General features: G+C 30.4%; 1 protein-coding gene across 1 annotated transcript in view; it reads right to left on the minus strand.

Annotated features, from left to right (window-relative positions):
* Positions 1-15,067, minus strand: part of LOC142327991 (WD repeat-containing protein 46) — a 33,416-nt gene extending 18,349 nt beyond the window's left edge. Inside the window, exons 1-6 of the mRNA XM_075371419.1 lie at positions 14,968-15,067; positions 13,375-13,841; positions 10,592-10,717; positions 7,148-7,276; positions 5,500-5,650; positions 2,857-2,992 (exon numbers count right to left, since the gene is read on the minus strand). Coding sequence (XP_075227534.1) covers positions 2,857-2,992; positions 5,500-5,650; positions 7,148-7,276; positions 10,592-10,717; positions 13,375-13,841 — 1,009 coding nt within the window. The 5' untranslated portion in view covers positions 14,968-15,067. The remainder of the gene's footprint in view (positions 1-2,856; positions 2,993-5,499; positions 5,651-7,147; positions 7,277-10,591; positions 10,718-13,374; positions 13,842-14,967) is intronic.
* Positions 15,068-24,925: the final 9,858 nt, after the last annotated feature.

The following is a 24,925-nucleotide window of genomic DNA, read 5'->3' on the forward strand; positions in this document are numbered from 1 at the left end:
GTAAGCGATAAATATAGAGGAATTATATTTTATGACTTCACTTTAACTGCACTGGTCACAACTATCTGCTTGGTAAGCTTTTTTTTGAGTTTTTATGAATGAGGGATGGAGAATGGATTTGTTTAGTTCTTATACAGTATTTATGAAAAGTTCTCAAACTAAATTGAATAAAAATACAGATTTAAAGATAAATGAATTTACTTACATCAGCCCTCTACACAGAACTCTTCTCTAGTTATACACTCATTGCGGTGCCAGTAGAGCCAGGCAAATGTTTTGGAGAAATCACTTTATAAGATCGCCTTTATAAGAACTGCTCGGTGTAAGCCCTTTGGATGGCTGGAATGTTGTTGAAAAAGTGACCTTTTATCCAAGCGTTTCGGGAACAGAAAATAGTCTGCTGGAACCAAGTTGGGTGAACAGGGCAGGTAGGATAAGAGAGTGATTTGATTTGTGGTGTAAGAACATGTTAAAACTGTTGCCATGTGTGCCGGGGCATTGTCGTGCAAGAGAGTCCAACTGCTTGGATCCCAGTACTCAGCTCAGATTCGAGGAATGCAAAGCAAGAGGCATTTCATTACTTCCAAATAGAATTTAGAATTCACAATTTGACCAGTTGGGGCAAATTCATGATGAATCAGGGCCTTTGAGTCAAAGAATGCAATCAATATAGTTTCCACTCTTGATTTTTGCCGGTCTTTGTGCTCCATGTCTCAGCCAAACAGCAAATTGATGCTTCGTTTGCAGATCATACATGAAGCACCAACTTTCATCCACAGTTACAATTGTTTGTGAAAAATTCAGGTCGTTATTGGCAGTTTCAATGAAGTCTCGAAGAAAAACACACCTGTTTTTGTACCTTGGTCAAGAAGTGTGGAACGGAAAGAGAGCACACCTTCTGGCGATTCATTTTTTCTGTTAGAACTGTACGTACCAGTCTTTTCTGATGTTTAGCTCTTCTGCCATGGCCCAAAGGGAAAGATGAGGTTGTTTGAGCAGGGGTGTGTGCACTTTCGCAACATTTTTGTTGTGAACAGCTGTTGACGACCTCCTGCTTCGTTTGTCATCATCAAATAACTCTTTACCATCTTTAAACTGCTTCCACCATGTGTATGTTGTAGTATGAAATGCAGATTCATCACCAAATACTTACTGTATCATAGAATCAGTTTCAATGGAAGATTTTTTAAGACAAACACAAAATTTTATTGCGCTTCTCTGTTTCATGTCGTAAGCCCGCAAAAGATCACATGAACACAACATACGCAGCTGAGTATAACTCAGGTGGCTCGTAACTAAAATTAATGGGGGTGCTGCTCCAGAAAATTTTTTTTGGACCTTTTCAAGGCCATAGTTAAAGTTCTCTATAAAATAAAAGAACCGAAAAAAAAATGAATCAAATAGAATAGCTGGGAGCAGGATAATAATGTAATTCTACACTTTGTCACATTTAAGAATATGCTACATGGTTTTTAAGCATAACACACGTGAATCAAAGAAAACACTACCTTCCACCAGCACGCCAGGGTTGGTACTGTGGGAGCGACAGTGCTCTTTCTCCCTTGCAGCCTTGTGCACATAGGAATGTGCACACATGCACAACAGCCCAACACCATGTCGCTGGAACTGTGAAGCACACAGTTCCAAAAATCTTTCTAAAGATTTTTGTATCTTTTTTGAAAGATACAAAAGAAAGATTTTTGTATCTTTTTCATAAAAAGAGGGATGGCTACTGATATTAAGCTTAAGGATTATATACTGGATTATACTAAGGATAATTATAAGCTTAAGGAATCATTATATTAAATGTTATCAATAATATCAAGTGGAAATCGGGGTTGTTGCAGTTTCACACCCCCATAGGGGGTGTTGCCTATGCGCGGGCCACCACTGGTTATTTCTTCAGAATTCAACACTATTGATTTAATAATTCAACAATCATAATTTTAAAAAAAAATTAAAATTCATAAATGTAGTATAAAAATAATACTAAAAAAAATATTCATTAAATGAGAAAGAAAAAAAGCATCTTTTTCACTATTTATATCATTAATACAGGGTGATTCAAAGAAACGGGAAATTTTGAAAGTTGTGTTGGTAGCTGTGGGCGATTGGTACCACTTGATGAGTGGCGCCAGCCTCTCTAACATAACCTGCCATTTAGTTGTCATGGAACCTTCGAGTGCGCAACGTGCATTTGCTATCAAAGCGTTTTACAAAAACAATGACAGTGTGGAGGGAGCACGTAGAGAATTTCGCCGTCATTTTAATCTGGGACGGCACGACCATATTCCATCAGCACATGCAATTAAAACATGGATTACTAATTTTGAGGAAACTGGTTCGGCAATGAAAAAGAAACCTCCAGGCCGTGAGCGAACCGTCCGTACACCACAGAATGTTCAAGCTTTACAAGATGCTGTCACACGAAGTCCACATCGGTCATTTGTACAATTACATGAAATAAAATTAATTTTCTAAAAAAAAATTTTCATTAACGTTATTTAATTTTTTAAATTTCCCGTTTCTTTGAATCACCTGTATTACAGTTTTCTTTTATTTTTTCTTCATTGTTTACTAATGATGACCATTCAATAATCAAGATGACCACTTTGTTTTAGATTTTAAGAAAAATGTTTGTAAAATGTTTTGAGCATAACTGTATTGTCCAGTTTACAAATATTACCTGTAACTATTTTTTTACGCTTATTATAACTATTATCTACACTTTAACTTTTATGTAGTTATGCTTAAGAAATCAAACATTCTTTTATTTGCTAATTAAAAATTGAATGAGGTAATGATTTATCACACATTTAATTTAATAAATAGTAATTATATATTTAAAATATAAACCTTTAGAATCTCCAACACAGATTACAGCATTGTACGGATTTTGTACCATAGATGCTGGACGACCTACATGGGAAGAAGTTTGGGAAACAATCTTTCCAATTGATACATCAAGCCAACTGAGCCATCCATCTTCATTCTAAGAATAATTAAATACAAACTGTTTTTAAAGAATAAAAGTATAACAAAAGATTGTCACAAATTTTAAATTAGGAAAATACATTAGGCACTAACATCTTTAATGATAAGGTATTTTGTAGAAGATCATTGATTTAAATACAAAAAACTGGGTGAATGCTCAACGACTCGTGAAAAACAGTTGAATATTGCTTAAGCTGTATCCAGGTTTATGATTTTATCTTTAAATCTGAAATGAGGTCTGAAATAAATTCTTCATACTCAAAGTATTCGCACCAAGCTCTTCATGCAACTTTACAACTTTACTTTCTATAACTTTATCTAACAACATAAAAACCAAATGGATAAGTTTTGTAACATTTCTTGTATTGTAAAAACAGTTGATGAGCACAAAAAAAGTATTTTGAATATTCAACAAATAAAAATTAGTCTGCTTGAAGTTTAATAAATCTAATGATTAACTTATCAATTAATAAATTTATCAAAATACGTGCAAAATAAGCAGAATGTTTTACATGATTAGTAACAGTTGTAAGAGAAAATTACACTTCATAGTGTATTTAAAATCAAACATTTGCTGCGAGAAAATATATGTTTAAGAAGACAAAAATATTAATACATAAATCCAAATATATTTAAATATAACAAAAACATTATGATGACAAACGCTACAACCTAGTTTAGGCTGAGAAAATGAAGTTTCTATAGTATATTAACAAATAATGTATAAAAGGAAAGAGTAAGGATTATAAAATCAGGACTGAACAATTGAGTAAAAGAGAATTTGAGAAAGTCTTATGTGATAGTAGGCCCATCAAGAGAATAAAGGGGAAGATTTTTAAGGAAGGTAGAAGTAACATGGAAGTAAAGAGAAGTACTCCAAGGGAAAATCACTGAGGATGGTAGGATTGATAAAGCAGCCTCTCAACCTGAGAGGGGTCGTGAAATTGGCCTACAACTTTATATGTAAAGAATAACAAAATCATTTTATGAAAAAAAAATCATTTATTAAAAACATTTTACTTTAAAATGATATTTAATTTTAAAATTAAAATATTTAATTTAATTTTGATATTTAATTTAATCACATTTAATTTTTAAATGAAAAACAGTTACCATCTCATTAATTTATTTTTTTAAATACGTACTTATAAACGTAATGAGATGGTAACTGTTTTTCATTTAAAAATTTCTCTAAACATGGATCTATATTAGTAACACAAAAAAGCAAATTGTTTTCAAGTGATAAAAGACGATTCCTATTGTTGTGATGACGATGGGACGCCATTGATCAACAGCGTTGCAGTAGATTTTAGAGCGAGGATGGACTGTATGTGTTCATAGGTGATGAATGAAGCCAACACCTTGTCGATTACTCAAGGATTGTTAATTGTACGCCGTCTTGGCGGTTTAAAAGAATTTTCTAACATAAAACTTGTAACTTGTAACTTAACTTTAGAGATAGCAAACATAAGCTAAATGAAACTTAAAATAATGTTCATCCGAATAAAGATTGAGAGAGTCCATCCAGACACAATCGCCTTGGATCAGGTTACTTGGCGCTACGTAGTGCTCAAGGGAGCAGCTAGTGACGTACAGTGGCATGATGGCCTGGCGACCAAGTTTGCTGTGGGCAAACCACTAGATGCATGCTTTGCACTCAAAAATAAACTGACGTTCTGCAATCCCTTACGCCTCTTTTATATTACTGAGAGTGTGACGTGTTCAAATGTATCATATGCATCTTTGAACATGACGCTCTCAAAGCAGATATTATGCAAGCAGACCAAATTACAAGGAGCACATACACATCAGTTGAAATCTGTAAATTGCTGATGTTTGTACACTTCATACATGCATGTTCATACCTGTCGCTATCAATGCAGCTAAATAATTTCTACTAGTTTTCATTAGGTTTAGGGTGGAGGGGTTGGGAAATTTTCATTATATATTTATTTTATTTTTTGGGGGTTGTGGAGCTAAAACGTTTGAGAAACACTGACATAAAGAATACAGGCAGCATCTGGGAGGAACAGGATGGAGAAAACTTTGATGAATGTTAGATCAAGACGCTTAGTAGACTAAGAGCAAGGTAACTGAATCAGAGCAGAGATGTATGAATATAAAAATTATTTAAGATATCTGTTTCCAACAGTTATCATTATAAATCTGTTACAATAGATTTTGGGATACCATCTCTTCAAGCTGCAGTGGTTTATATCTCTAAAAAGGAGAAGATATTTATAAAAAGTTCAAACAAAAATAAAAACATTTTTCACCCTCAATAGTGTGGTGACATAATACCAATCCACTTTCCATTATTTACAAACAATTATTAACAATCCAAATTTTAAATCTGTATTTAGAATTAAGACAGTATTTTCTCATATCCAAGCACTATGAGCAATTAAATTTTTTAAATTTATCCTTTTGCTTTTTCTATCAATTCAAAATTGGCATAAATTTTAGATAGTTATTACTGATATAACATAATTAAATAAAACTTACAATAGAACTCAGGAGAAAATGATATGGAAGAAAGTCCAAATACAAAACTCTGTTCATAGTCTTTAAACAATGTAATTCAACGCCTTGATTGTCATATACATATACCCATTCCTTTTGAGCAACAGCCACCATCAATTCATTATGCAACCAGCTGTAATTTAAAAATTAATGAGTTATTAAATTATTCAATAAAAATAATGTTATTGTCAAGTATGGATAAAAGGAGTAACATATATTACAAATTCTCTGAATGAAAAAAAGGACGGATCTGCTGTTGTTATGACATATCAAGCCCTAGACTCAGAGGTATAAATACTGCCAAGTACCAGCGAACATTTGAACTGTGTGCGATAAAATTCAGTGTATGTCATAATAGTTGAACGTACAAGCAAAGCGTGAGTCATGAGAATATTCTATATTGAAACAGTATTGTGTTGTGGGACAGTATGAGAAGTTGTTCAGTGAGTTTGCTGTGAACAGAGATTAAGGAGTTATTCAATGATAATAGTGTAAACTAGTTCCCTCTGAAAATGGTATAGTAAATAATCCTTGTATATATTAATTATTAACTCACTGTCATAATCACTCGTAAATTTTATATTCATTTTTATTAGTTACTGTAAAATTCATAGTAAAATCAGAATTGTATTTGTGACATTTATTTATTTTGTACATATTAACTTATTTAAGAATAAATAAACTGCATTTTTAAGAATTTTAACATATCAATCTCCCAATATTCTTTGTTGAACTAATAACAACTGAGAATATCATATCACATCATCATCAGCAAATTAAACAACAAAATAACACTTCTCCTGACTATTGAATAATCTTTCTTTTGATTGTGTTTATGAAATTATCACTGTCATGAGATAGAAGAATTATATAGAGATACTTACATAAATTATATCTAATACTAAATGCATCTAAAATCATTTAGAAATGTAATATTATGACAAACTATAGAAAATAGTAGATATAAAGTAAAATTATAATATGCTTTATGTTTAACTCTTTCAATTATGTTACTTTTTCATTGAAAGATGCTTCCAAGCTTACGCAATTGATGTTCATTTATTTTTTTACCATGTTTTAAAAAAAGATTTTACATTTAAATATTTTTATAACAACACTACAGAGTACAATATGTATAATATCTTATACACAGTGATTTTGTTTTTACTACCATAAACTTACTGGTGCTGAAATCATCATAATCATCTGGTCTTTGTAATTAATAAATACAATTTAATACATCAGAACTTGGTTAATTTTTTTTTTATTCAGCTACTATGCCATGAGATGTGAACCAGGAATTTGTTTGTTATGAAATTCCTGCTATAAACAAAATTTTAAAGTAAATGAAACTAAACAAAATATATTTATATAATATTACATTTTTTTTAAAAATGAAGTGGAGAATTACTTTTACTTATTTGATTACTTTGTTTCAACAAGAAAAATTTAACTACTCAAATATATATTTTATATTTTTATGTTGATAAAAATAAATAATGCTTGATCATTACTGAAAATAAGGCCCAGTAATTACTGATGAGAAGTCAACATGCTGACCATTACATCTATTGGCTGTTCAGTTATAATACTGTAACAAATATATATAAACTAAAAAGTTAATACATACTGTACATCAAAAACATTTTCCATAACATTTATTTCAAACATTAATTTTTTGGTAATCCAGTCAAAGGCAGCAACATGTCCTCTTCGACCACCTAATGTTAAATACCTGCCATTGCGTGTAAAATTCATCCTGAAATGCAGCAAAAATTATACTGTTATTATGTTTTGTATTCTGAAAGAACTTAAATCATAAAATAAATATATTAATTAACTTGGATAGTATAAGAAGTGCAATCAAAAGCATAAAGAGAACTTTTTAAATTTGCATGCTATGTCTTTTTAACTGAGCTCGTTTTTTACCACATGGCAGCACTGTCTAAAATATATATCAATATTTTTAATCATTTAGACAAGTAGTTCAAATTTTACAGTCAAGCAATTAGGATGCATTTCATTATGACTAGCAATCTATTTTAATTGGAAATGTTGGAAAATAAGGATTAAATTTTGTTAAAAATTGAATAACACGCAGTGAAGTTGTGATGATGTTAGAGAAGTCTTTTGCCAAGGATGTTATACCAATACCAAGAATTTATAAGAGCTACAAAGGGTTTCAAAAATGTCATGAATAGACAAAATAGCTGGACATCCTAACACAATAACAACTGATGAAAATATATACAAAATAAAGGTGATTATGATCAATAATTGTTGCATTATTATTAAAGAAGTTGCTGAAGAGGTGGGAATCTCTACAGTTTGTGTAAAAGAATTTTAATTGATATTTTGGGTACGAAAAAAGTAACAGTAAAATTTGTTCCAAAGCCGTTGAATTTCAAAAGCAACAACATTGCAAAAACATCATAATACAATTGTAAACTGATGTCAGTGATGGCTCAGAATTACTCAAACATGTCAAATCAGGTAATGAAACAAGGTTTTATGGTTATGATACTGAAACGAAGGCACAATCATTCAATAGATGCTTCCTAACGAACAAAAACTGAAAACATACACTAATTTTGACTGATTGTTAAGATTCTCCTTACTGTTTTGTTCAATTACAATAGCATTGTCCATTATGAATTTTTACCACAAGGTTGTATGGTCAACAAACAAATAGTTTTACTTGCTTTACTTCGTACAAGGAAGTAAAAAGATTATTTTCCAATAAAAAAATGTTTGTGTTTTCCCTGTTTTTTTAAGGTAAGATAAAGAAGTAAGGCCACTTTTATTCAATTTCTAAGACCAAAAGCCATAAGGAAGCACCAAATTCACCCCTCAATTTGTACCCCAAGAATTTTAGTACAGTTTATTTTCACAGAGGAAGCAGAAGCAGGGCTAAATGTTTTGTGAGCTGAAACTCCCCTATTAGAACCGTTTTCTACCTAAGTTCATGTGAATTTTTTTCTTATTTTTGGCTATAGAATCATCTCCCGAGAGATTAACGAATAATCTGAAAAAAAATCTGCAAAAAATATAATCCTGTATATTCTTGTTCATTTCTTATCTATTTATTTACTTTGCAATAAATAAGTAAATAATCTACAATACCTTATTATTCCTTCTGAATAGTTTGAAAATAAGATGTACGTTGTACCTGTGAACGAATTATGACTGTGTTTCTTTATTATTCGTTGCTGAAAGATTTCTGTTTTATAAAGATTGTTTACTTTTGATTTTATAACTAAAAATATTTAATCATTATTTGAAGTGATGATGAATCCTACGCAAATGGTTGGAACACTGTATTCCATAGTATGGAGTAGTATCCTGGTATTTAGACTGTGTTAAATTTTTTTGTAAGAAGGGAAAAAAGAAAATTAACAATTAGTCCCTAACAAATGTACAACTTTAAAAAAAAAAATATTAAGATACCAGTAAGCTTTTAGAAAATATACAAGAAGTATTCAGTACTAAAGCCGTATAACATGTATGAATATGCAATAGTCTATTTTCTCATTTATATATGTGTGTGTGTGGTGTGTTATATGTATGTTTTGTTGTGTGTGTGTGTGTGTGTGTGTATGTATATACAGGGTGTCCCATATAAAATGCAACCCAACCTTATATTGGTAGGTATTGAAATAATAAAAAGGCATGTGTAAATGTAAATGTAATTTTTATTATTACCATCCATTACCTTACATTTAGAGTAAATGTTAAAAGTGGCCGCCATCTTCTTGAATACAAGCTTCAATTCTTTTTACAGCATTTCTTGCAACTTTTTTCAAAGTTTGTGGCTGGATATTCAATACAGCTTGTTCAATATTGACTTTCAATTGTTGAAGTGTTCCTGGTTTGTTGCTGTAGGCTTTTTCTTTGAGGTAACCCGATAGAAAAAAATCCGCCGCAGTCAAATCTGGAGGCCTTGGTGGCCACAAGCCTCGACCGATAACACGATTACCCAAAGAATTCCTCACAGAATTTGAACCTGCGTAGTGCGATGTCGCACCGTCATGTTGTAGCCAGCAGTGTCTGTTTTCCTCTTCCAAGAGTGCAATGAACTGAAATAAAATATCCTGATATCGTTCTGCATTAATGGTCTACTCGAAAAAAATAGGACCGATTATTTTCTTCCGCGATATCACGCACCACACGCCCAACTTCTGCGGGTGTAATTGTTTTTTGTGATAAACATGGGGATTTTCAGCACTCCAAATTCTACTGGAATTTGGATGGCTGTTTACGTAGCCATCCAAATGAAACCGTGCTTCATCTGTGAAAAATAACGAATCCATAACATTAATTCCCTCACGCAGAAATCGACGGAACCGTTGACAATATTGTAGCCGTTTTTCTTTCTCGGGCTCAAGAAGTCGATGAACCGTTTGAATACGATAAGGTCGTAATTGTAATCGTTTGGTCGCCCGATGAACAGTTGATTTAGACAAATTAATTTCAGCAGATCAACTTATTGTCTGATCAACTTATTCAACTTATCTTATTGGTCTGATCAACTTATTTAGCGAGGCGAGTAATCGGTCTTTGATTTCAGTGACTGTATCTGTATTCAACACTGATGCAGATCTTTTGTGTTCCTTGTTATTAACAGAACCAGTCTCTCTAAATTTTGCAACTAACCTTAATACTGAGGTTTTGTTAGGAGCTGGTTTATCTGGGTACTTATGGCGAAACAAATCTTGCACTGCAACCGCCGATTTCATACTGAAGTATGACTCAACAATGAAAACACGTTCGTCTAGCGAAAACACCATCTTGTCTCTAGCAATACACTGAACGTTATGATTGCATTGTTGTTACTATCGGTAGTGCTCTACTGCGTCGCCGCGATGTTCAGATGTTGGACGAGTCCATTTCAGTAACGAGTAGGGGAGTAAGCTTGACTTTTGAAATTTCATGGATGAGTGATTGATGGGTTGTGTTTTATATGGGACACCCTGTATATATATATATATATGTGTGTGTGTGTGTATGCATGCTTATCGTTTCATACAGCTTTATTTATAGATACTAAACAGCTATCAAAATAAATAAAATTAACCTGTATGGCCCAAACTGTCTAAGGCGTAATTCAAAACTCTTTTTTGCACTAGTAATATCAACATTATTTACAATTTCTTTTTGTCTATATTGACGAGTCACTTCACCATCTTCTGCTTCAACTGCACTAAAAAGGAAAAAACAATTAATTTAATGAAAATATAAACAAGAAATACTAAATAAAAAATAGATTTAAAATAATTTTTTATCTTTACATTTATTTTTGCCAGTTTTTTGTGTGTAGATTATGCAAAACTTAAGTTTTTTTCACACCCTTCAATCTTTTTCAAAGATGTTACAATTGTTGCAAAAACAAAAGATAATAACTTACTATCTTATGTTCCCAAAGTTATTCAAAACAAACAGATATTCAGGTTGCAAACAGCAACTAAAACAGAGACTGCTGTTACCTGAAAGATTGAATACCTTCTCCAAAAACAGTTTTTCATTAAAAATAAAACTGAACAGTAGTTATCTAACATGTATCACACAAGTTACTCCTGAAAATAAACTAGTCATTCCCAAGAATAACTAGCAACGCATTCACTACATTGATTGCACCAATTAAAAAAAATTTTTATTGTAAATTTATTTTAAATTTAAATGCTCTTGCAAGTTACCCACTCCATTTAAAATGAAACAATCTTAATTTTTCGACAGCTCTTCCTCTCAGTATTTCTTGGAAAAAAATTCAGGCAAAACTTTTCTCCCCCTTCCTAGAAAATTATAACTTTGTTTATTTAGAATTGTGGCTGTATCTTTATATTTTTTAAACAATTTTAAAATTTATTATCACCACTTAAGGATTATTTTCTTAAAAATTAATTTTACCCAAATGCTTCCCTTTTAGTATGGGAGTCCCCAAATAAAAAAAGAAAAAAAAATTGTTTCACAATTACAACATTTTTAATGCTCAAAACTATTTATATATCATAAAATTAGAAATAAATATTTTTATAAAAAATGAGGAAAATAAAAAATTCATAATTTTTTGTTACTATTTTCCAATAAAAAGGAATTATTTTATTAATTGCTGGCGTTTTTAATCAGATATTGAAATAAAATCTATTAAAATGTAATCATTAAAAATATTCTGAATTTTTGAAAATTAACCTTATCTGCTAAAAAAATGATTTTTTTTGCGGATAAGGTCATTTTTTTCAATTTGCAGGAATTTAGTATGTAATAGATTATTACATACTGGTGTTCATTACTTATATATATCAATTTCAGAACACAAGTATACCTGGAGAATTATGTATCTCCCAACTAATCACAGAACATGGACAAAAGTCCCTTGCTGCTGTATCTTTCTTTTTAACGGGCAGGTAATTATTTATTTGATGACGGTTATATTTATTTTGTTTTATTTATGGATATCAATTTCATGAAAGATGGTTCAAATCCTGACGTATTACAGCTATTAACTTAATTCATCCAGAATATATATAAAGTTTTGAATAATCACTTCACCTTTCAGTAGTCAAACAATAAAATCAATTTAGATATCTTTGTCGATCAGTATAACAAAACATGTGTGTATATTTTTTTATATATTTAAAACTAATATTCAACTAACTTACAAATTACATGGTAATTTTTCTTCTGAAAGCTCTTTTTAGAGCTAATTAAACAACTCCCTCATCAATGGAATTATGTTATGTGTTATATATATAATCATCGCATGGTGATTTATTACTGAGTACTAATTTTGCTAGAGTCAAAAGTTGAACAACTCCTACCAACTACGTTATAACACCAATGTTATCAACTCCTAAACCTACAACTACTTTTTTATTTCTTGGTTACTATTATTATTATTACTGAGGATAATTCTTCAATGGAATAAAAATATTTTCAATTAAAAATTTTTCAGCCTTTTTATAGAAATTTTCCTACAATCACAGGTAAACTTCACATCACAATTTTTCTTCTTCGTCACCTAGACTGCATGTTTCCTTACTCCTACCCCAAATCTAATGAGTTTCTTCAATGGTCTACATTTTTTTAAAATGGTGATCAAAAAATAAAAAAATAAGGATACTGTATATCAGAGAATAACAATCTATGACAAAATGTTCTTGTCAATTTATTATTATGAATCTTGACATTAATCATAGCGCAATATTCAAGTTTATGACAGGTTATTACATTTAAGAATTTTACTTAATGATGATTGATTTATCATATCACTAACTCTTTTATTATTATTGGATTGTTTTATTTAACTTACTATCTTTAAAAGTAATTATAATTACTTTTAAAGTTAGTAAAGTTGAATTTATTTTCATTTATTACTAAGTGAATGAGATGTTAAATAACTGAATGTACAACTGTAAAGTAACTACCTCTGATGTATACATATTAGCACCAGATCATATCAGTGTCAAATCACATAAAAATTATGCTTAACTTAATACTGAATACGTAAATATTCCATCTGATATTTTGACAAATTGGAACCAATGATTTCTAATTATTTAGTCTGTTTCTTAATTTATTTTTACACAGTTTCCAACTCTAAAGTCTAAACCAGTAACTGGCCAGTTTAAGCCAGTTGAAAACTACCTTTTCAAATATTTTTGAGTTAGCAGTACCACCAGAAATGCCACTAATGAAAGAGTTTCATAATTAACTCCAAGATCATCTGAAAGAATAAATTTCCATATAATTTAAAATAGAGTAAATAATTTTCAACTTTTTCACATACTCTGTTTACACCCAAACTGTTAAATCACAATCAAAGTTTTCAAAACACTTCAAATTATGTATAAAAAAACTTACCCAGATTCTCCAAGCAAAAGAATCTCAGCACGAGCTGCCTGCTCAGCAGCCCATTGCATATTCTGCTCTTTCTGTAAAAGTTTTTTCTTCATAAGTTTAGTTTTTACCCCAGTTCCTTCAAATCCATCACCTCTACTATACTTTTGTAATTTCTCTTTCGGTACAGATACATGATCTACTTTTGAATTTGATTCATTTTTATTACGTTTCTTTTTCTTCTCAGCTAATAGTTTATATTTTGAAACAAGTTTAGTGTGTACATTTTGTACATTTACATCATTATCATTGTCTTTACTCAAGTTAGCAATTTTTTTGAGTCTATCTTTATGTTTTTTTCTTTCTTCCAAATGTTTTGTTTTTCGTTTTTTACCTTCAGCAAGGCCTCCTTCATATACTTTAATTTCCTCATTATTATCTAATCCACTACTTTTATTTGGGGATTTGTTCACCTTATCAAAATACCTCATCTGTAAAAAAAAAGTCTAATAAATGTTATATATAAAAATACCAATTTTCAATTTGTAATTAACAAAAATAAAATATATATTAAATGATTTTTAAAAGGATTTCAAATATTACAGTTTCTCTTTAAATAATTTAAAAACATTAATAACTCGGATTTGATAAAAAATATTTTTAACAGAATGTACATTATATTATGTACAATCTCAAGATTTAGAATTTTGACACTAGGATATATTAAAATTGCTGTTCTGATAATATAATATCTATGTATTTGATAAATAATCTTTCAACCAAGGTTATAATTATTAAATGATTTCTATACACAAATTAATAAATTAAGCAATTAACTTGAAACAACTGTTATTACTTAAAAGTACTAAATACCATGTGTGTTATAAGTCAAGTTTCTCCAATTATTAATAAGAAAGGGATTAAAAAAAGGACAAGTTAAATAAAAAATACAAAGTATTAAAATGACAGAAGCGTTAAACCAGTAAATGATGGTTGTTAAAACTACAGGGATAATAATCAGGGCAATTATGCAATATTATTTTTAGTGTTGCAAAATACTCATAAGAAACAGCAAACATGTTAAGCGTCTGTATTCCAAAAGCAATCATTCTGACCATCAGATTATTTCTAAAATCAATTAATAAATACAAATAATTTATTCTTTACATCTATATTTGTTTGTTGTATTTCACGTTTAAAAGAGTTTCCTTACAATCCTTTAGTGTGTCTTTTTTGCTATTATTATGTTTTGTAATTTTTATTTAATACAAGTCTGTGTTTTTTTATTAATAAATAATGAATTACATTTACTCAACTACACTACAATGTTTCTTTGGTCTTCACTTTCTGAAGAGAGAATCATTTTTCTAATTGTTCACTCAAAAAAGTTTAAAACTAACCTAAATTTTAAAATTAAAGAATTTACAACAGAAACTGAATTCTCGCATGAAATAAATAAATAACTTGGTTGTAAATAAGAAACTTAGCTAAGCTACAGCAATATTGTACAATTTAAAATGTTTAAAAAAAAACCAATGTCAGTAAATACGACAAATTAGTGTGTACTTCAAGAATCCAAATTTGTAACCCTCACAGAAAATTTATGGAATAAGTTACCTTCAATGAGCTATAAGTATGTTCCGCTTAAAAAATAATTAACAAAACTATACAACACTACAACGCTTACAGTATACCATAACCTAAAAGATCACACGTGTTTATAATACTTGAATCAATTTTTTTTCAATAGATGTCGCAGGAGATGGAGTGATTTAATTAAATTAACTTTGGGAGGGAAGTTTTGCGAAAACTAACAAAATAGTATTAAAAACGCCGAACACGAATATTAATTTTTTCTATATTGTTTTTATTTCATCGAGAAAACGTTACTTAATTATCATAGTTTTGTGTCATATTTCTTTAAATAAGGTAATGAAACTATTATTTGAATTTAATAAAACTTTAAGAGATTATTTTTCTTTCATTAAATATATATTGAAGCTTTCGCTTTCTAATATTAGTCTTTCATTGAAAATTATACTGATTAGTTACTACTAGAAATTTTAATATTAAAAGTAACTAATCAGTACAACTTTTTTTTTTATAAATCCTTTACTGTTTACCAAATTCACAAAACTACTTTACTTAAAAGTAGTTATTTTAATAGATAATTTATGAAATATGTTGTGAGTTTATGAAGTGGTGTTCAATATTTAATTTTAATTAATTTCTAGAAAACATAAATTAAAAAAGTATCAAGAGTGATATCTAAAGTTAGGTTGGTTAATCAGTGTAATTTTGTTGCCTGAATACTCATTTTTCTGCTTAAAAACGTTTTGGTATTATTATGCAGCACCTTTGTCAGTAGTTAATTTTTATTCCTATCTTAATTTTTCTTTGCTTTTTACTAAAAGGTTGAACATTAACTTAACTTGACATCAACTTAACTTCTTAGAACATTATTAATTTTTTAACAGCTGCAATAGTATGATCATTTTTTTTTTTTTATTTTGTTTATGTGATGTAATTTAAATCAACAAAGTTTAAAATGACATAGGTTAAATTTAAAAGAAAGAAAACTTAAGAAAGTTTCCAAAAACTGGGATAAAAAATAATTTGTTTAAAGAATCAGGAGATTAGCTTGATCATAAAACAAAAGTAAATAAGTGTAAAAAAAAAGAAATCATTCTTTTACATTCCTTACATTAATGTACAATTGTAAATATAAAAATCTTTTTTTTGTATTTTTTTTTTTTTTACAAAATTGATGATACATACATCCAGTTTACATATTGACATTTCAGAACATTTTTGATGACAAATTGAACATTAACAGATTATTAATTATAAGTTAACTAGCCGGTCAGGAGCTCTGTCTCTTTGACGCGCCAGTGTTCATTAAACTCTTGCTTGTGAGAATAATAATGATAAACAAAAATTTTAAAGCCTGTTCAATTTATAAAAAAATGTAAGTCTTTTGTAATTTCTTCAGAGCAACAATTCAGTACAGTGTCAGTACAGCATCCGAAATTTTGAAGATATGTTAACTATTCCATAAGGTGGGTAATATATAAAATATGATAAAGATACAGAAGTATGAGCGATTACACATGAGAATATCAATTTCTTTTTAAAGTGAACATCAAAAATTCCTCATACATAATGATTACAAAATAAAAAGCTAAAGATCAAATGAATTAGTTTGAAGTTCAAAAATTTTAGGATGGGTACAAATACGACAAAATATTGCACAGAACATATAATGAGAAACAACCTATTTTCATTCATATTCCATTTAATACAAAACCACATTGTTATGAGGATTTTTTTTCAACACTAAAAAATAACTGGTAATTGTTTTCCACTGTTTATATAACTGAAGTTTTGTTTTTGTATTGTGCACAATAAATTTTCTATTTTGTATAAATTTGACATAATTAGCCCGTTTTGTTTGTTAACTTATATTTTCTATTTTGGTGTCTATTTGACCGCTATCAGTTATGAATGTTTGAACTGATTTTTGGCGTAACATAACATGTTACATAACTATATTTTCCTAAGTACGTAAGTGCACTTTATTTTTTTATATAAGTGGACTTTATTCGTACCATTTTAATCAAAATCAAATTCTCTACAAGTTTTGTTTATAAATGACATTTTTATTATCAGTTTAACAAAATTATCTTACACAAAAATAAATTAATGTGTTTTTTGATTCCAATCTTTTGTTTTACCCCAAATTTCTCAGAAAGTACTAAAAGTTCTGGGACTTATCTTTTTTCAGTTTTACTGATCAGATTTCATATAAAAATCAATAAATTTACCCCTTCATTTGGTTCCCAAGAATTACAGTTAGTTTCAATTTTATCGTAGGCGCAGAAGTCAGGGCGAAATCTTCGCTAGCCGACACTCACTAACGAAGCGTTTCCGAACTTAGGTTTATATGATTTTTTTTTCTTTATTTTCAGTAGTAGGAAGTTAATTACATTCTTCGTGAATTACCTGCTTATTTATAAATATATTAGCATCTGCGACTCAGCTTCAACCGCACTATATGGTTACTAGCGTTTTCCTTCGCGGTCAGTTGATATTTAACAGGTCAGGGCTCACTTCATTCAACTTTCTCATCTAGCCCTCTGAGTTCATTAAACTCACGCTAGTGAGAATAATAATGACAAATAAAAATGAAAGATTATTCAATTTATGAAAAATATCATTGTATTGTAATTTCTTCAGAGCAGCAGTTTGGGCAGTACAGACCCAAAACTCTGAGTGTTCTGAAGAATGCAGCTTTCAAAACAGTAACCATCTATCTTAAAAATATTAGTTATAACTGACTACCCATCCTTGTACGAGTAAAAAAGTATTTTGCGTGGTTCTTAGCGTTATCCAACAAGCATCACTAGGAGGTGACCGTACTTCGTTTCTTATATTTAAAAGAAATTTTTACTGCAGAATTATCAGTTTAATAACTAGTAACTGAATAACATAAAGGTTGATTCTCTTTATTTTCCTGCTGTTAAAAAATTTTCAAGCACAGTAGATAACAAAGAATTTTGTTTAACAATAATGTAATATAAGAGAGAAGTAAGAAATAAGCAATCAGAGACATGTGTCAATAATTCATGGGTGCTTCACCCATGAATCGGTAACTTCATGATGTTGTGCCACTCCCATCAGTAAGTAAGTGTTGGTCAAAATACCTGCAATTATTGTTCTTAAACCTTCTTTCTAAAATTTGCTCATGAAGTTTTTTTTACAAAATTATAATTAATTTGAAATGTTTTAAAATAACTGAAGAGAACAAAGACAATTTGCTACGGGATCATACTCTTTCACGCCAACAGAATTCCACCAAGATTACAAACAGAAAATAAAATATTGAGATCAGTGCACTAACAGTATGAAGTATTTTTGAAGATATATAAGCTAAAATAATATTTAAATTACCAAATAAATCTTTTTTTAAAAATATTTCCTTATATCCAACCCTTAAAGAGATCAAAATCTATCGTTGAAGACAAAGAAAGACTGCAGTATATATACGAGTACAAACACTACAATTTACTAAAAATTCTTAAAGCAAAATTATTTTTATTTGAATATCATTATTGCTATTTAATATTTCAAATCAACTATGAAAATAGGGACTGCTAGATAAATATTAACATTGTACAAAAAATATGAATGTTTTACTACTTTTAATGAAACTTTCTTATAATAAAGGCAGAAGTTAATTAACAGTAAAATTTATGAAAAATATTTTTCACAATATTTACAGAAACTATTTCCAATAATAATTCTAATTAAGAAAGAAAAAATTATTGTAATAAATCTTACAAAAAAATGCCAAAATTAAATTATTAATGTGTCACTGCTTTTCTTTCTATTCACCATTTTTTCTCACTATTCTCTTCTTTAAATCTCAATTCAATCTTGTCCAATTCTCTCATGTAGTGCTCTACATCTTATCTATTCTCTTATATCAGTATTTTTTCCTTTTCTGTGTTTCTTAAAAACTGTAAATTTCAGTCCCTGCATTTTATATCCTTTCTTCTTATAGTCACCCAAGGCTTTGAACTAATATTAGGATAGTAATGCATGATTATTGTTTATTTCCTTACTTGCAGTAAAAGAAAATCCTCCTCTGCACTATACTATTAATTTCCCAGTTGATCTTCTCATCCTTGATCATTTCATAGCATAAAACATATAACACTTTTTTAAGCTTCTCCTTGAAAGTAATTCCAAATTATCGCTTCCATTTCTATAATTTTTCATTACTAGTAATAATTTGCTTTTCTATATGCTTTTGTCATCTTTAACTTTATTATTTCTTTCGTCTGCGCAAAAAGTAACAGACTAAATCCACTTTTTCTCCCAAACTGACAATGAGATCAGCAAATAACCACCATTCTCTTGTTTTTTATTTTCCTTTTCACCTTCTTATTGATCTCATCATAACAGATAAATAACAAAGGTAAAGTAACAGGGAGCATATACTGTTAATTTCTACACAAAATTCAGTCTTCCCTAATGCAATTCTTACTACTTCACAATTTTTTGAACAATCCTTATTACCATTTCTATGATTCTTAAGGATATTCCTTTCCTCCATAATGTTATCCTAAAAACTTATGCAAGTAAGGTTCACCTTACATCTCAGGAGATTTTTTTTAAGAGTATGTAAATACATACTCTTAAAAAAAATCTTCTCTCAATTCTTTTGTACAGAAGAATTGAAAGGAGAGTGGAAGAAGACCAATTTGGTTTCAGGAAAAGTATAGGGACAAGGGAAGCAATTTTAGGGCTCATATTAATAGTAGAAGGAAGATTAAAGAAAAACAAACTAACATACATGGCATTTATAGACCTAGAAAAGGCATTGATAACGTAGACTGGAATAAAATGTTCAGCATTTAAAAAAAAATTAGGGTTCAAGTACAGACAGAAGAACAATAGCTAACGTTTACAGCATTGATTCCCAAAGTGGTCCAGGTGGACCTCCAGGGGTCCACGGGATACTCGACGGGGGTTTACGTTGGCGTGACAAAAAAATGGGGGTTCACAATTCGTAAGCGGGGGTCCACGAAAATTCATCTGGTTTCGATAGTGAAGAACTAAAATGTTGGCTTGACTTTGCGTATCAATCTAGGCAGATAATGTTTTGAGAAGCTCAGCGACTGTTACTTGTAAAAACTTGCATATTCCATATTCAGTACAGCGAACGTGTCGAGACTTGCACAGCGCCGCCGCTGCCGCCGTCCGCAACGCTTGTTCAGACGTGCAAAGGGACGAAATACGACTTGTGGTGTGTGTGCTAGCAATCTTGCATGAACTTGTTTGATTCTTCATTAATATAAATACGATTGCCAAGGATAAACGTTACTCATTTGTTTCCGGAATTTCGAAAAGAAAAGTAAAGTGAATAGATGTTAGCGTTTGCCAGTGTCGGAAAAATTAGTAAGTACTTACTTTTACTTTATTTATTGTTTATTTATTTATTTGACAATATATTGTACACGTCAGTAAACAAAAAATGCATAAATTACAAAAAATACGTAGGTGCAAAGGGCGAGGCTTATTCCTAAAAGAAATCTCTTCCTTTTAAGGATTTATTAATTTTTGGTCTAATTTTTTTCCAGATATATAAAAAAGAACTATTGGAATCGACTTAAAAACTGATCCTGAACATACCATTTCCCGGTTGTAACCCTTATTCTGTTACACGTTGTATATTTTCATAAATTGTACCTGTCTTTAAGTAATAAATGAATGATTAAAATCGCAGAGTTGTGATATCAAAATATTGGTTATTTAAAAGTATTTTCTATAGAATTTACAGAAATATATCAAAATATAATTAATGAAAAAATGTTTTACATCACATTAAAATCGGTTCAGCCATTTTCATAAAACTTTATTATGGATCTTACCGTTTTATTGCTTTTAATAATTAGAATCAGTTTGCCGCTGGTACTTTATTTCATTGCAATAATTAATTAATCCTATTCTGTTAAAATAGTCATATCCTGTTAAGTAAGACCGCCTTGAGATTACTAAAACAAAGTTTTTTTTCTATTTACCGGTAGGTAACTATACTAAACATGGCTGAATCTAAGAAGAAATGTCGACTGTACAGTATTGATTATTTTTAATTTTGATTTCTTCCATCAAAGGCAGACAAGCGATTGCCTATATGACTTTTGGGCAGCAAAATTTTGAGCAATGACTATGAAACCATCGAAGCTCGAAGATCATCTAAGAAGGTGTCATCCTGATAAAATAGGTAAAGATTTGAACTATTTTCAAACATTGAAGGAAAAATATGAAAAGAGAGCTACCGTACACAGTATGTTCGCTTCAACGTCTGAAAGTAACGATGATGGCTTGCGGGCATCGTACAATATTTCATTACTTATAGCGAAATCTGGAAAACCGCACACCATTGGAGAACAGTTAATTTTACCCGCTGTTGAAGAGGTTTTAAAAACTGTTCTGCACAAATCTCCTTTTGACATACTCAAAAGAATTTCTTTGAGTAACAACACTGTACAAAGACGTATTGATGAAATGAGCTCTGATATTGAAAGTTTCTTGTGTAATTATCTGCAAACAACTCATTTTTCTATTCAACTGGACGAGTCAACTTTACCTGGTAATGAAGCATTATTACTGGCATATGTTCGATTTGTTATGGACGAAGAAATTCATGAAGACCTTCTATTCGCGAAAACTTTGGAGACGGACACTAAAGGTGAATCATTATTTAATGTCCTGAGTGATTTTTTTAACGAAAAATCAGTTCCATTCACAAACGTCATTTCGGTGGCAAGAGATGGAGCTCCTGCCGTGGTCGGGCGATATCGTGGGTTTATAAGCCATTTTAAAAGAATTATACCAGAGGTAACTGCAATTCACTGTGTCATCCACCGACAACACCTAGTAGCGAAAAATCTGAGTGATAGATTGCACCAATCGCTTCAACTTGTAATTAATGCTGTTAACAAGATAAGAAGCAATGCATTGAATACGCGTTTATTTGCCCAATTGTGCGATGAAAATGATGACTTCCAACGATTGCTGTTACATACTGAAGTACGCTGGTTGTCGAAAGGTGCATGTTTAACAAGATTTTACTCACTTTTTGAATCAGTTTTAGAGTTTCTGTAAGGTAAAGATTCAGATTTAAAAGAAAACCTGATCACTTTGAAAGCTGACATCGCGTATTTGACAGATTTGTTCAAAAAATTTAATGACATTAACTTACAATTACAAGGGGACAGTCTCAATTTAATAAAAACAAAGTGTGTAATTTCAGCTTTTCTTGGAAAATTGAAATTTATGAACCAAAATATTAGTCGGCACGTATTTTCCCAGTTTTCAAACTTGTCACAGGTAGAATGCCTTGATGAGGATATTCAGACATATGTTCAACATTTAATTGCCCTGCATGATGACTTCAAAATCAGATTTGAAGATATTCTGACGATGGAAATACCACCATGGATCATAAATCCATTTGATGAAACGGAAGTGGAGAATGTGATATTACAAGAGGAGCTATTCGACCTTAGCACTAATGAGGAGCTGAAGGTGAAATTTAAAAGAGGGTATCAAACATTTTGGCTGCAGGCAGAAATATCAGAAAAATATCCTGGACTGTGGGGAATTGCGAGAAAGCTTTTGATAGCGTTTCCCTTGTCATATGTTGTCAAAAAAAGTTTTAGTGTCGTTACAAACCTTTTATCAAAAAAAAAGGAGCAGATTCAATATCACAGAACGGGGAGATTTGCACTTATTCCTAACAAAACTGAAGCCAAATATTGATAATTTGCTGTCAATCCATCAAGTACATCCCTCCCATTAAAATTGTAACTATTTTGTGATTGTCATTGTAGAAGTTACATTACGTTATTAATGTTTAATTTTAATTATATTACGACAATTTTATTATATTACATTGCAATATGATAACAATAATAATTAATAGTGTAATGATTACATATTTGAATAAATGCAACACAAAAAAATATACTATTTTTCTTTTGCTTTTTACCACTCTGAATGGGAAGTTTTCTAACTAAAATAAGTGAGAATTGATTGCTTTCTTGTGCTGTGAGTAGATGTCAAAAATGTAAAATTGGATGGAAGCATTTTTTTTGATTGGCCAACTTTACACTTTTTTGACATCCACTCACAGCACAGTCAATCAAAAATTAACCAATCAATTCTCACTTTTTTTTCGGAAGCTGTGAGTTCGTGGAACTCAGCTGTAACGCAAATTTTCATAGTTAGATCTATTTTTCACATTTTCCGTCAACTGGAAATATGGTAGAAATGTAGCTGCAGGGGGTCCACCGGAACCAGCAAAATTTTGAAAGTGGTCTATGAGAAAAATAAGTTTCGGAACCTCTGGTTTACAGGAAAAAAACTGCAATAGTAATAATCGAAAAACTTAAGAAAGAAGATGTAATAAAAAAGGGAGTCCAACAAGGATGATTCCTACCCCAGTTACTTTTCAATTTTTATGTAGAATTAAAAGTTAATGATGTTAAAGAACAATTTAGATCCGCAGTAACCGTACAAGGTGATAAGATAAAGATGCTACGATTTGCTGATGATATAGTAATTCTAGCTGAGAGTAAAAAGGATTTAAAAGGAACAATGAAAGACATGGATGAAGTCCGATGCAAGAACTACCGCAAGAAAATAAACAAGAACAAAATGAAAGTTAAAATGTAGTAGAAATAACGAAGATGGACCACTAAATGTACAAATAGGAAGAGAAAAGATTATGGATGTAGAAGAATTTTGTTATTTGGGAAGTAGAATTACTAAAGATGGACGAAGCAGGAGTGATATAAAATGCCGAATAGTGCAGGCGAAACAAGCCTTCAGTCAGAAATATAATTTGTTGACATCAAAAATAAATTTAAATGTCAGGAAAAGATTTTTGAAAGTATATGTTTGGAGCGTAGCTTTATATGGAAAAGAAACTTGGACGATCGGAGTACCTGAGAAGAAAAGATTAGAAGCTTTTGAAATGTGGTGCTATTAGAGAATGTTAAAAATCGGATGGATAACGTGATAAATGAAGAGGTGTTGCGTCAAACAGATGAAGAAAGAAGCATTTGGAAAAATATTGTTAAAAGAAGAGACAGACTTGTAGGCCACATATTAAGGCATCCTGGAACAGTTGCTTTAATGTTGGAGGGACAGTTAAAAGGAAAAAAATTTTGTGCAGGCAGGCAACGTTTGAAATATATAAAACATATTGTTTGAGATGTAGGATGTAGGGGATATACTGAAATGAAATGACTAACACTAGATAGGGAATCTTGGAGAGCTGCATCAAACCAGTCAAATGACTGAAGAAAAAAAATAATAAATAAAACCCAAACAAGTAATTTTGATGTCATCACAATCCATATCATGATGTGGTGGATTTCTGTCTAACTTGCGGAAGAAATGAGGATTCTCCTGAGGCCAAAAACTACATACTTCTCATGAACTGTACATTTAGCAGAAAACAACACTAGTGTGGGACACATTTTTAAATTGTGCTAATAAAGCATGGCAGGCTGCATCATATTGTTCCATGTCTTCATCCAATAATTCTTCACAAATCTTGATTGATTATACTGGTTATATATTCAATCTTTTTTAATATGATTATGCATTGTTGACCACAATATATTAAGTTTGGCCACTTGTTTAGGAGTAGATTTAATATGAGACTACTCAATTGAATCAGTGAATGAAATACATTTTTGTACTTATGTCTTTTGTTCAATATCTGACCTGTCTTAAAACTATTGGAAGAAAAAAAATGGTTCTTACAATCGATTATTGTTAAGTTACAATACAAGTATTTTTAAAGTAATTAAGAAATGCATTCATTATTTGTTCCATAAACCCAAATACATGACACCAACTGTTCAACACTGTAACAGACCTTCACATCAGCCATGACTTTGCAGTTGAAACAAGAGAGTGAGCAAATGTCCTGCTAATCTTGAAAGCAGGGATACCAATAACATAAAAAAATTATTTCTTAGGAACCGAATGCCAC

Source organism: Lycorma delicatula, chromosome 7, assembly GCF_047948215.1.
Source record: "Lycorma delicatula isolate Av1 chromosome 7, ASM4794821v1, whole genome shotgun sequence".
In the NCBI taxonomy this organism is placed as follows: Eukaryota; Metazoa; Arthropoda; class Insecta; order Hemiptera; family Fulgoridae; genus Lycorma; species Lycorma delicatula.